The sequence below is a fragment of the Catharus ustulatus genome, chromosome 10, assembly GCF_009819885.2.
Source record: "Catharus ustulatus isolate bCatUst1 chromosome 10, bCatUst1.pri.v2, whole genome shotgun sequence".
In the NCBI taxonomy this organism is placed as follows: Eukaryota; Metazoa; Chordata; class Aves; order Passeriformes; family Turdidae; genus Catharus; species Catharus ustulatus.
Window position 1 is genome coordinate 13,951,550 of NC_046230.1, and position 13,922 is coordinate 13,965,471.

The 13,922-nt window shown below is 36.8% G+C and overlaps 1 protein-coding gene across 9 annotated transcripts in view; it reads left to right on the forward strand.

The window, feature by feature from the left end:
• ACAP2 (ArfGAP with coiled-coil, ankyrin repeat and PH domains 2) overlaps positions 1-13,922 on the forward strand; it is a 64,421-nt gene that overhangs the window by 19,424 nt on the left and 31,075 nt on the right. For all 9 annotated transcript variants that reach the window (XR_004418836.1, XR_004418837.1, XM_033068482.1 and 6 more), the window contains exons 3-9: positions 499-618; positions 1,250-1,303; positions 4,812-4,870; positions 5,337-5,520; positions 7,697-7,741; positions 8,779-8,874; positions 13,064-13,138. Coding sequence is in view for 7 of the 9 variants with exons in the window: in XM_033068482.1 (XP_032924373.1) it covers positions 499-618; positions 1,250-1,303; positions 4,812-4,870; positions 5,337-5,520; positions 7,697-7,741; positions 8,779-8,874; positions 13,064-13,138 (633 nt within the window). In the remaining 2 variants the exon portion in view is untranslated. The remainder of the gene's footprint in view (positions 1-498; positions 619-1,249; positions 1,304-4,811; positions 4,871-5,336; positions 5,521-7,696; positions 7,742-8,778; positions 8,875-13,063; positions 13,139-13,922) is intronic.

A 13,922-nucleotide genomic window follows, 5' to 3' on the forward strand; every position in this document is an offset into this window, starting at 1 on the left:
GCCATGACTCTTCTGCTGTGCTTTGTGCACAGAGCCTTTTGCCTTCCTGTGCCTGTATTCTGAGTGTCTCAGGATGAAACAACTGGTGTGGGTTTCCTTTTTGTTTGTTTTGTGGTGTTTTTCCTCAGAAACCACAATAACCTCATTACTTGCTTGCATTCTAACCAGTTATGTTTTAGCTGCTGTGCTTTTTGCCCCTGTAAAACTCTTTTGAAATATGTGCAACATCTCAGTTAACAATAAAGCAAGTAAAAACTAATTAAAAAATTTTAGAGTGGTAACTTTCCCAATAGCATATCTATTGACCTAGAGCAGTATTTTTGTAGCTATTACTCTACAGTAGAAAGCTTTTCATAGAATCTGAGGGTGGTAATTTAACTTTTGAAATTTTTATTTCACAGCCTTAACTAAGCTCAATGTGTTCATGTTTATATGATGGTGTAAAAACCAAATAAAAATAAGTCTTCTGCTTTCTCTCTCCTTTTATGCTCATTTTAGCTGGTGAAGCTTTGTATTGCCATGATTGATACTGGGAAAGCATTTTGTACAGCCAACAAGCAGTTCATGAATGGAATTCGAGACCTTGCACAATACTCCTGTAAAGATGAATTGGTTGAGGTAAGCTCTTTGAGGTAAAGGTGGAGGGAGAGAAACATAACTTAAACAAGGTACATCATAACAGATGGCAAGAGAAGTAGTTGAAATTTATGGTATTTACCTTTTTGCTCCTTTTTCTTTGATATTTCTTCTAGAGTGAGGGTTTTTCCAGCTGTGGTGCACTGCAGGTGTCTTTGCTGTTTAGTTTCAGCAGTGACAGGGGTCTGCCAAATTTCAGATGATGTGTTAGATTAAGAGTGTGTGCTGGTGATTGCAACATGTTAATCAATTTTTTGAGTAGGAGTATTAAATGTGAAAAATATTAGTGTAATATTAAATGATGTAAATTAATGTTTTAGATTATGTGAGCTTCTCGTATTTTTAGTCAATTTGAGTTTTTCCTGCTTTCCTTCAGTTTGGTACTTTATATACATTTAGGTAGAAGTGACATTTTTGTTGCTTGTATCTTTCATAGATTTGTTTGGTATTACAGCCATGTTCTCCTTCTAGCCTAATGGTTTTAGTCTCATAATTGTGCTACAAGGAAAATGAATTTCCAAGTTCTTTACTGAAAAGCTGTAAACCTCTGAACTTTTTTGTGCTGTGTGTTTAGTGGGGCTTAACTTAAACCACTTCTATTTTTTCTTTACAGACCAATTTGTCAAAGTTCTCTGACACCTTACAGGAAATGATCAATTATCATAATGTGAGTATTTCTAGCTGCAACATGGCACTGATAGCTCACTTCTAGTTATTTTTGAGAGTAGATTAATGGTAAAGCCTTTCTTGATAGTGTTTGCAAAGTAATGGTTTAAATGGTGTTAAATAACTCCTGTTTTATACTTATAAATATTTTATTAATATTTTATTTACAAAGTATTTACAAATGCCCCTTTCTGCAGATTTCCATCTTCATTTATTTTGTAAGATTTGGTGCTCTAAGACAGTAAATACTGAATAGTTTAATCTTTTTGAATCAAACCAATGGTAACAGTTACAGACTATGAGCCTTTGCTGGTCTGAAGTAATGATTGTCTTTTCCATAATTGCTACCTTTTCCCCATATCCTTTATAATATACAAAATGAAACATCTCTAATTTGCATATAGTTCTCTTTTTGGAAGGATAGTGAATTTAGACAAGTGTGAAGAAAGGAGAAAACGCTATGGCTTAAGACTAACTGTAATTTTTAGCATACCAGAGTTCATCAGAAACTTCAGTTTCAACTTTTCCCTGGGTTGAAAACTAATTTGTTGGGTTTTTTTTTTCTCTGAAGAGTTTGGTCTTATATTCTAAAAGCCAAAAGGATGTTCTTCTGTTTTCTTCTTTCATTGGCCCAACTGCTCTTTGTTCATATCCCAGCAAATTGCTGGAAACAAACTGAAGTGTTTCCAAAGGGCTGAAAATATGCAGGACACTTAAAGTGTGGGTTTTTCATACCACTGAGAGCTTAAAAATTGACAAGATAGAGAGAATATAATGGAAGTTTGTTAGCTTTAACTTAGCTTTCTGTAAGTGTCTGATTAACCTTTTTTTATTTTTTTTAAGTGCATGCTTTTAGAATGGAAGGGAAGCAAAGCAGATTAATAGCATGGTTTGATTTTCTTTCCATTATACAAAGTGTATATATCTGCACCTAATCTAGTGAAAACTGTAAAGAAGGGAATAAGTAAACAGTGGTTCTTGGGTTGTAGAGAGAAGGGTGTGCAAAGGTTCAAAGCAGCAGTACTGGAGCAAGCATTATTTTCACGTCAATGATTTCTGCAGATTGGATGGAGCAGATGAGCCCAGACTGTCTACTTTTCATCACACATCTTGCTGCTGGTTACCCTCTTAATCATGGTTTTATCTATGGTTTGCTCTTCTGGACACCTCTGATAGGTCCTGTATTACTGCTGCTGTTAGTCTCTGTGATGGTGGCTTGCACTGCTTTGGTAAAATTTGGCATAGCACAAGTCTCCCTTTTGGGCAGTTTGAAGGCAGAAAGCAAAGAACAAACCACATTAAAGAAAGTTTCTTTTCAAATCTAATAAGTAGGGCCAATCTGAGCTCTGTCCTGCTTTTTTTTCTCTTCTCCATACCCTTGTTGTGCTCAGGCATAGTGAGAACAAAGTGGCTTTTACCAAAGGCACAAACATCAGGAGTGAGGCACAATTGCTTTGCCAGATATGTTGTGGTCCTGCACTGCTTTTGTGAATCTGCTTTGTTCAACAGCGCTTCGTGGCTCAGAGTGACAGGTCTGTTGCTGACCAAGGTGGCACAGCCATCTGGAGGGAGAAGCTAGAGAGAGGAAAGGAAGGGTGGAAGGGGTAGGAGATGCTCCCACTGAGTTCTGGATGACTGGCAGTTTTTTCATGTGAGGCTTTGCTACAAATAAGGCCACGGACCAGACTAATGCAACACCTTCACTGATTCAGCAGTGGGGGAGTAGCTGTGACAGCTTATGGCAACAGTAGCTTTCTTAGACTTGGAGTGAATAAAAGGTAGTATGTGACAAGGCTGTAAATCTAATCAGATTGTGGTCTGGACACTTCTTTCTGTTCTTTTTGGGGAAATGATGTCTATGTACTTTTCTGCCCAGCACATTTTTGCTCTTCATTACTGTAAGCAGAATGCAAAGCTCATATTTCTGGGAGTCCTCTAATCATTTGAGTTCCCATCTGGTTTTATCTTTTGATATTGATCTTGGTTGGTGCACTCCCCAGGCACTGGCAAGCTTAAATGTCAGCAGTGGGAGTAGTCCCAGTGTGACTTCCAGTTTGTCAAGAAGTTCTTTATTCTAGTTGTCTGCTTTTCTGGTTTCCCAAAGTGGGAATACAGACAGGTTCTTCCATGTGTTACTGATAGATACAGTTCTGGTTGGAAGGCGCCTCAGGTGTGGATGGTTTAACTGCCAGCCTAAATCAGGGTCAGATATAAGATTGGAGCAGGTTGCTTTGGTCTTGAAAAATTCCAAGCATGGAGACTGGATGCAGGGTACAGTACCACTGCTAGAGTGGCTTAAACTCAGTCATGTTTCCCTTCAGTGTTTCTGAAAAGAGGATGAGCTGGTGAAGGTTTTGTTGTCAGTACTTGATGTTGCATAGCTTCTCATTTCCAAATCGAATTAAAGAATCTAAGACTGAGAACATTTAAAGAAAACATTTTTTCACCTTAAAATGTGAGGTTTTGACTTAATTTTTCAAGAAAATTATTTGATATTTCAAGATCTTTACCTTTTATGAGAGATTCTGTTCAGCTGGGCCAACTTGATTTTTGTGATGCTACCTTGTGTATTTCTGTTATGTAGAAAATAGGTGGTTTGGAAATTGAGGCAATGTTTATTGTCTGCACAATAAGAAGTGACAAAAGGATTTGTCTGGTAGCCATTGACCTGTTCCATTCCATCCTAAAACTCAGAGGGCAGATGTGAAGTTGAAGGAATGTGTGTTTTCATTTTCCAATTAGAATTTTTTGGGTCCTAAAAGAACATACACATTGTCTCACATCCAGGTGTGCTTTGGCCTTAAAAAATTAACAAGAATCTTAGACTTCACAATTAGAATGAGTTAATTATATTTTGTGCCCACCAGCTCCTCCAGCCTTCCCAAATCATAAGAAATTTTGGAAGCATTGGTTAGATCACTTATTCCTAAAAAGAGTCAGCCATTCCTTTTAGTAGTCCAACAGTGGGTGTTTTTTTACAAACATATTAGGTAAAGGAGATGGTACTAAATCCTCCATCCTAAGTACATATATATTACATTTTCAGCATTAATTTCAATCCAGTTGGGGTTTTCCCCAGAGGATAAGAGCGTGTTCTTTCTGTGGTTTCATTTATCTTTTAATTGTTGATAAGTTGTAAAAAACAAAAAAAAAATGTTCCTTAACATTCAAAGTTGTTTCTTCGGGAATATTACTGTACAATTAACATAAATAAACTTCTATGAAACGAGGCATGTCTTGTTGTCAGGATGAGAGAATAACATGCCAGGAGCTCTCCACAGTCTTTGAGAAAAGAACAGCAAAAGATGTTTGTGTTATTTTCCTTACTTTCTTTCTTATCTTTTATTTATTTCAAAACTACCATGAAGGGATTTATATTTTGATATTAGAGACACAGTGGTTTAATAATAATTCTCTTCAAATTCTGCGTAACTGCCATTTGTGTTTCTGAAATCAGAAGGTATGAGTACCTCTAAGTTACTGACCTACATGATAATGCTTTCTTTCAGATTCTGTTTGACCAAATCCAAAGATCAATTAAAACACAGCTTCAGACTTTCGTTAAAGAGTAAGTTAATTTGCACTTGTAATGGGAAAATTATATATAAAATGGAATTTTTAAAATCTGATTTGAGTAAGTGAAACATCCTTTCTGTAAATAGCCACCCATAAATTGAGAAGTGTGTATTAAGGCTTTGTAAAAAATCACCCCAAATCACTGAGGCTTTAGATCCAGCTGCAGAAATGTTGCAATAGGATGAATTACTGATCTAATTACATATTGTAATTGTCTAAGCCTGGGGGGACAAAGCTTTTCCCGAGTAGGCATTCGCTGTGTTCAGTTATATTGGAAAAGAAAGACGGGAAGCTTCTGTCATAATTTGTGGATTTCCCTTTGACCCAAGCATGTATTGAAGAATATAAAATTTGAAGAAGACACTAGCTGTAACAGTCACAATCTTGGTCTCTCTGGTGTAGCTTTAAACTCTTTTTCATGCTTTGGAATTTGTTATCCATATTTCTTTTTTCCATAGAGATATTAGGAAATTTAAAGATGCAAAGAAACAGTTTGAAAAAGTGAGTGAAGAAAAGGAGAATGCTCTGGTGAAAAATGCCCAAGTGCAAAGAAATAAGCAACACGAGGTAGAGGAAGCAACCAATATTTTGACTGCAACACGGAAGTGTTTTCGACACATAGCTCTGGATTATGTTCTTCAGGTAAGGAGAGCAATAAAAGTTGCTTTTCAAAACCATTTGTTACATATGGTTAGAGACGTGTCCTTTACAATGTCAGAAGTTCTTTTTGTAATCTTCTTGGAGGCTGTGGAGATTCAAGGAAAAAGGAAGAACTTTATCTGCAAGTAATTTCTTTTTAAATAAATCTGAGGAAAATTAATTGATGCTTTCTTATTGCTTTAATGCTCTGCCATTTAGTGCCCTTGCTATAATGACACTGTTGAACATTAATTTTGAAAAAAACGCCAATATTTGCTTGATACTTAACCTAAATGTTTCATGAGTTAGATATGCTGCAGTATCTTATATATTTAGAGTAAAAACTGTAACTTAGCCTAGGTTACTTGAATCTGATACAGGATGTTGGGTACTCCTGCAATTTTAGTTGTATGCTTTGGGTTGTATTCAGACATTGTCTAGATGCCTCAGAGTTTGTCATTGTACCAAAAGGGGAGTCAAGAACTTAGCTATCCTTTACCTTTTTAGTGACTATCTCCCATAGGCTGTTGAGAGGTGTTCTTTGTCATGCTGCTTTGTCTCCTGTAATACAGTAATACGTGTTCTTTTGATACTTAAAATCCATCAGCTTCATACTTACCCACAACTACAGCAAAACAGAATTATTGCAACTCAGATGGTGTGAGAGATTGGGGGCTCCAGATGGGTCTGAGCTTCTATGATCAAACACAGAAGAGCTCTTTACAATGAAGCTGGTTTTATATTGGACATTTATCATCTTGATTTGTGACAGCCTAGTCAGTTATTTAAAGCTTAATAAAGTTGTCTATAAATTGTATTATGAGTTGAAAAATGAAGAGGAGCCTGTCAGCCTGGGCATGTTCACAGACATGGTGGTCAGTGGTCAGCTCTGAACTCCTGCTTTTTAAACACTGAGGTAATTTTGGTGTTTAAAAAGTTGTGTGAATTATGCCCCACAGAATTATTTGTGCTAGCACTAAATGGTGGGGGAAGCTGGCAGTCACTACTGTAGTAGGCCAGTTCCTTGTGTGTGCATTGAGCTGCAGGTTGTTTGCCTCCTGGAATTTGTATGTTTGAAGTATGAGCAGTTCCTGGGATAGAGATGCATTTAGAGTAATTGGGAACAGTTTCAGCATCTCTCAACATGGACAAAAATCAATTCAGCTTTAGGAATTCTTTCTACTTGCATGTTTCTTCTGGGAAAATAGCTTCACAACTGTGGTCTCCTTGTAGCTAGATTGGCTTTAAACTGTAATCCAAAACCTGTGCTTTCCTTTTATTTTTCTTTGCCTCACAAGCTGAGGGTTTATTCTATACAAACAAATCTTAATTATTTTTGCTGCAGAAAGTTTTCCAAAATAATGACCACTTAAATATAGAAGTAGAATCTGGTTTTGATTATAGCTTCAGCAAGTTTATTTATTTTACTGAAATTCTGAACTGACGTGGAGGTGTTAAATTACAAAATCAGGCCTGTTTCTGCTATGTGGGCCTTAAAGTAAAATCTGTAGTTCTGGATGGCAACCTTTAAAGAGTAGGGAACAAAGAAGGTAGGGGAACTAGGTGAATGTGAAAAATCAGTTGTTTTTTCTATATAATGTGAAATGCCTCAAATTCTAGGGCAACACCATTAACCAGTGACTTCAGCTATCTTAAAAGCACAAGTATACATAGAAAGTTACTTATTGAAACTGTTATGTTCTTGCTTGCCTGGGGCTACTTTTGGGATACTGTGAGTCAGAGAGAAAGTAACCCTGCCCCCATCCTTTACTCTGCCCTGGCAGGAGTGCTGAGTGCAGCTTCTGCAAGGAATTGGTGGGCTGGCTTGGCTCACACTGCTTGAAACATCTTGAATTCAGTCTCTTGAAAATGAGAACCAATTTTCCTTGCTTGAAAGGTGCATTATATTACTTCTAGCTAGGATGTGGCACCTTGTGTTTTCCCTACTGATATAAGAAAATTGTGCCTGTCACTGTGAAGCTCAAGCTTTGCAAGTGTTCTCTGATTGATACCATGACAGAACTAGAGTGGATCATCATTTAAAAGTACTTTGGGACATCTGGTATTGAGCTGTCTTCTTCAAATGTTTTAAGCTTGGATGTGATTATTTGGAGGAAAATTGCAAATAAAATAAGAAGTTTAAAATAAAATAAATTTCTTGTTTATTCTTTTTTCCTAGATCAATGTTCTTCAGTCTAAAAGGAGAGCAGAAATCTTAAAATCGGTAAGATATACTTTATCCTCTGTATATCAAATATTTTAATCCATCTGGAATTAAAAATCTGACCACAAAGCAGTATGTTAAAAATTTAGTCCTTTTATTGATCAAAATGTTATCACTACATTTGGCAGTTTGATGACTGTCAGTTTGGCCTTTACTGTAGCTGGGCATACATGTTTAACTGTTTTTGACAATCCTTCTGGTTCAGATTTGAACTCTTACGGGTTTTCACTACTCTTGATCCTTTGGTATTGTGTTCCACAGTTAAAATCAAACTTCGTTTGCCAAGAATTCTTCTATTTAGATGTGGTTTATTACTTTGTAAACACTAAGTGCTAGTTATAATCTATTCTAAGATGAATTCTGCTCTTTCTAGGAACAGGGCAAATTTTAATATGAATAGTATGGTATCTGCTAAATTAATATAAAGCTATGCCTGCATGCCAATTTTCTCCACCTTGTGTTCCCTTTTCTGCTTCACATTATCACTGTTAAAAGTCTATTATAGAGTGACAAATGAAACAGTGCTATTCTTTCAGATGTCTGAAGTTTCTCTCCCATAATTTTCTTAATTCCTTAAAAAGCAGAAACTTGGGTAGGTTTATAACTGCCTCCTATTCTGCTCTTCACCTTCCCAACTTGTTTTCTATTTTAAGGCCCGACAGTCTTCTCAGCTATGTACATGAAGGTTATGGGTTTGGATCATTAGTAAAATATTCTATAGCCTCTCTCTACCTTACATGTCCCAGTTAAACAGGACATAACAAAAATTTCAGGTGACATGAATTAGAAGTAGTTTTCTGCCATTAAGTAGATTTCTTTTGTTTTGCTCATGAGGTTAATGCTGTCAACTGATTTCTGAGATTTTTGCTTGGTTCTTTTCTTTCTTTACTTTGTGTATTTATTTTACAAAATTTAAAACTGTCAGGACATGAGAGGAGAAATTAAACCTGAAATGGTAGGTAATGTGAATTAAGTGACATTTATGTAATATGTGATGCAGTTTTTAAGAGAATAAATATTTACTATGTTCCTTCTAGATGTTATCGTTTATGTATGCACATCTGGCTTTTTTCCACCAAGGCTATGATCTGTTTAGTGAACTTGAGCCCTACATGAAAGAACTTGGTGCAAAGGTAACAAATTACTTTAAAAATATATAATTATGTACTGAATTGGAGGAAATCGTGATATATGCCTACATGTCAAGTACTTCATAGATTTATTCAACAAAAGGGAACTGTAGTATGATAAAGACAAAACATAAAAAGATATACTGCAGTGAAAGGAATGAAAAGAGTTACAAACTGAAAATTGTCTGTTTACTAGAATTAATACCACCTTTAGGATTTATGTACTTTAGCATAGCCATGTACTACTCTGTGAGGTATATGTTAGGATATTCAGGATACTGGATTATTTGGATTTCAAGATTTTTGTATATGACCCATGTTTATAAATATATCTAATAACAAAATGTAGATTAGTCTGGTTTTTGTTCTACTCATATACTCTATTTACTGTATAAATTATGCTATCTGCATAATTAAATTTTGATGTGTGCAGATATAACTTTGTTGTTAGCAACTTAGACCATAAAACGGAAGTATGATTTTAATAAGTAGTGCAAAATTTGGTTTCTGCATGGAGTCCTTCTTGCCCACTTTTCTTGTGTGAGAAGAGACCATTGACACTTCTGGGTTTTCAGTGAGGGACCCATGAAAATCTTAATGCACCATGGCCAACAGGTGAATACAGGAAACATTGAAAATAGTTATGCAAATGGTTTGGAGCATACAGTATTCAAATAAAGATCTGTCTGTGGTGCAGAAGAAAGACTCAGCAGTGTCTTGATTTGTTTTTCAGTGCAAGTTATATGAGCACTTTCTATTTGCCTCTATCTGAGGACTTAAAACATGTGCTTTGATATAAACCCTTCTATCACCTCTTCCCAAACAGATCCACAAAACAACCAACCACATTTTTAAGTGTCTGTCCAGGTAAAAAAGCAAATAAATTACAGCAAACTTTTACATTCATCTTGAATAGATGTGTCATTGAATGTCTAAGAGATTAAATTGTTCTGATCTGTGCAGTGGAGCAGATTGAGACCTATAGAAAAAAACTCCAACAAGCCAATGGCTGAATAGTTATTTTTCTGATAGACTAGACCCTAGTTGGGTTTCTGTGGGTCTTAATTACGTGTAGAAACACGTCGGGTCTTGGTGTAATAGGGGCACTTGAACAGTTCAGGTGGATGTTACTCTGCCATAGCTGTGCCCTTTATTCCTCAACAACCTTCCAGTTTGGGTTTTAAGTGTTGAACTGTAGTGTCTGGTTGTATAACGTGTGTCCTGTACATCTGTGGAAGAAGGGGTAGGGAAAGGAGAGACCTGTGGAGTTGATTGTGGGTTATGCTATCAACCTGGCTTCAATGCTGCCATTTCATTGACTTGATTCAAACAAGAAAACACAAGGTTATTTTTGAATGTCTGGTCATGCTTGTGCTTGATCTGGTAAGGAGCACTGTGTAGCATTCATTTTGGTGCTGGTATCATAGCAACTGAAGGAGTTAAATTTAGAAATTCCATAACTAAGAATGTTTTAAATATATTGCAGTTGGAGCAAGGATAGACTGAAGATCCTAAAGTTGTACAAGTTGAGGAATTCTTCTTTCATAGCAGACCTTGGCATTTAAATAATGGATATTTTTCATGACAGAAGCAGATTTGTAAATAACTGTTGAAAGTTTTAACAGTTGATGGCTTTGCAGCTTGTACTGGTTGAAGCTTCTGCCTTTAACAAAGTATGTTGTGACATAACGGGGATTTGCTGGATTTTTGTGAAAATGCTGTTAGATTCCTTCTGTTGGTGAGTGAGTTTTCATTCCTAGGTGAATTTTGTGTATGATCTTAATTACAAGGGTTAACAGCATCTGAAGTAATAGAATTGATCTTAAATAGTATAGTTATAATTTTGAATTATATTGTCTGTATTTTCAAAATAACTGTTTTACTGTGATGGAATAGACTTAAGCAATTTTGCTTTCTGGATACTTCAGGTCGTGGTAGGATCCCTTGGGAATCAGATCATTGCATGGGAGTTTTTAATGGTGTGCAAGCATAATATGAGCTTTTGCATGGAAGCTACAGTTTTTGGTTCTTTTCATATGAAATATGATATTAGCTTAAATTTGAATTTTCATTGAGATGACTATTCAAAAAGCCTAATATTTTAGTCTGACTTAATTCTCCTCAGAATGCCAATTAGAGCATTATGTTTATAAAAATACATTTACCAGTAAATGCAGTAGTTTGAAAAACCTATTTTTCTGCAAATTACCCAGTGATGCTATAATGACTGGGATTTTGATAGTTTAGGTGTCATTTGCTACAGCTTTTGATAATTGTTGTATGCTGTTGGTCTCTCTTAAGACAATTGTGTTCTGCTCACCTGAGGGAAAAGGAAGGAACTCTGCTTTGAGCTTGCAAACAGGAATGGTGCAATGCTGTCTTCATAGTAAAAAAAGTAACTGATGGAATGAACTGCAGTTAAGAATTTTGTCTCGTCTGTGGTAAACATACCCTCAAACACTTGTATTCAAGAGAAATTAAATGTCCTACCCTAAGTGACTGCCTGCTGTTTCGCCTAATGGGCTAGAAGGAAGAATTTATTGGGGGCCATGTGCAGATTCCTGAATCTGAAGTTTTAGCAAGAAACTTGATACCTATAAAGTTTTGAACAGCACTTGGTCCAGTTCTCATCTTTATCAGAAAAATAAAATGGTTTCCCAAGGGTTCTTGATGCAAAACAGTCTTTGAGCCCAGCCTCTGTTTTAGAGGCTATCGTACCATTTTTAAGTCCTATAGGTGCTTAGATGTGGCATGTGGGCACTTCAGCCTTCAGTGTGTTCCTGTTCACAAATGCCTGTAAAGGTGTGCAAGTGCTGACACAACCTTTTAGGCCAAAGGGGTAGACAGAGAAGAGATTTAAAAAGTAACAGACTATAGAATTGGATCCAGATGTTTCAGCTTTCTGATGTCTCCATAATTGTTGGAGACTGTCTAGCACGAGGGTGTAAAGGCCTGTTATTGTCCTTTTTTTCTCATTTGTATCATGTCAAGCAGGGCAAATAAAAGACTGGGGAAATGGCCAGAGCTGGCAGGGCCTGTCATTGTGGTTCTGAGAGCGGGTGGAGAGGATCCTCTCTGTGTGTGGATCAGAGGATGTGTTAGTCATCTGTGCCCTGTGCCAAGTGAGTGCCCAGCTGGGAGCTGCTGCTGCTGCACGCTGCTGCTGCTGTTCTTGCTGTGGGCCTGGAGCAGAGCCAGCCTGTCCCACAGAGCAGAGGTGCGGGCTGAGCCCTGTGCCCAGCGCTGTCGGCGCTGCAACTGTGGAATGGCAGCCTTGTGCTACAGCTGCACAAACCAGGGGCCTGTCAGCCATGGAAGTACCACACCAACTGGTCTGTCAGCCAACATCTGCTTCTCTACTGCATTTCTTGCTTAAACATGGAGGCCTGTATAAAACAAACAAACAACAAAACCAAAAGAATCAAAACTATAAAACAAAAACAACCGAAACAAGCAACCAACCACAGAAGAAAACCCCAATCAAACTTTCTCTTACAGGATATCTTAAATTTCCTCTCTTTTTTTGTTTTCATTTTTGTGATTGTAGAAGAAAATTTTTTGGGCAGTGTTTTTTATTACAGACTTTGTAAGAATACTAACTTAAATATTCTCTGTGACAATCTGTTATTTTCAAAACCATAATTTTACTTCCAAAATTAGTGTGATTGCTTGAAATCTTAGGTAGAGACAATCTTGTTCAAATACTTCTGGTCAGCTGATCAAAACTATCGACACAAAATCCTGGTTGAGACAGTTCTCCCACTTTGTGGAGGGAAAAATCCATAGCATTTGCTCCTTCTAGTTTTTGCTGCTCCTGCCAGTGCTGCTGCATAGGCCAGCAAGAGCAGCTAAAGCATGAGTCATCCTCTTGGGAGACTGAGCACCAATGCGGTACAGAGTCGCATATGCTTGGCACCATGCTGCTCTTTGAAACAGTTCTTCTAATGCTTACAAGAAATGTACACCTTTGTAGAGGTTAATTCAGGGTGGCAGAGCAGTGCTTTAAACGAGGCTTCAGTGGTTTTTCAAGGTAAACAATTTGTGACAAAGGAATAATTATACTATGCAAATAAAATAAGTCTTGGTAATGTCTAGACATAATGTTCTCCTTTTTTTTGTCAGCATTGTGAAATTGACTGAGCCAAATTTCTTACGATAATTTGAAGATCCAATTTTCTGTTTCTCTTTACAGCTGGATCAGTTGGCTGTAGATGCTGCGAAGGAGAAGAGAGATATGGAGCAAAAGCACTCCACTATTCAACAAAAGGTACTTGACAAAATTGTGAAAGGCAGACTGCACACACTTTTTTTTTTATCTGTAGCATCTCTGCATCAGATCTACAGGGGATGGTATTTTTAGTGCAGAGAGACAGACTGACACGTCATTAAATGTAGGGTTGGATTGCAGATAATAATTTTCTATTACTGAACAAAATATTATGCTTTGTTTTTACTGGAACATAAATAGAACAGTAGAATTTATTTGAATGCTGGGATTCTAGCATTTCAGTAGAACTCCTAATTGCTGTTACCTCTTGAATTGATTGAGTTGTACAGGTTTCTATGTGTTTGTACAAGAGGTGTATGTGCTGCACAGCCTTACAGCCATAGGTTTCACTTTGGGCTGTGCCAAATCCAAACTCAGCACTTGGAATTTGTGTGGCAGCTGCTGTTGCATATGAAGAGCAAAAGTAAACTTTTGTAAAGAGTGTCTAACATACTGGTACAACTGTGCACAGACATGAAATTCAAAACATTTAATTGGTGTTTTGGGGAAGATTTGTGCAATAATTCTTTCTACTTGATAAAAATGTAGGTAATTCATGTTGTGGGGAATGACTTCTGTTGTTTGGATGTTTCAGAAGCTCTAGATCAGTGTTGGTTTTGCAGGTCTAATGCTAGAATTTAAAAATACGTCCACTGACCTCTCTGGTAGTGAACTAATACTACAGGCACTTTTTAAAGGTAGTTTAAAGGTAATGCTAAACTTCTTAATCTCATTCTAATATGTGGCATAAACTAAAAAAAATCCCACTCAATAGAAATAAAAT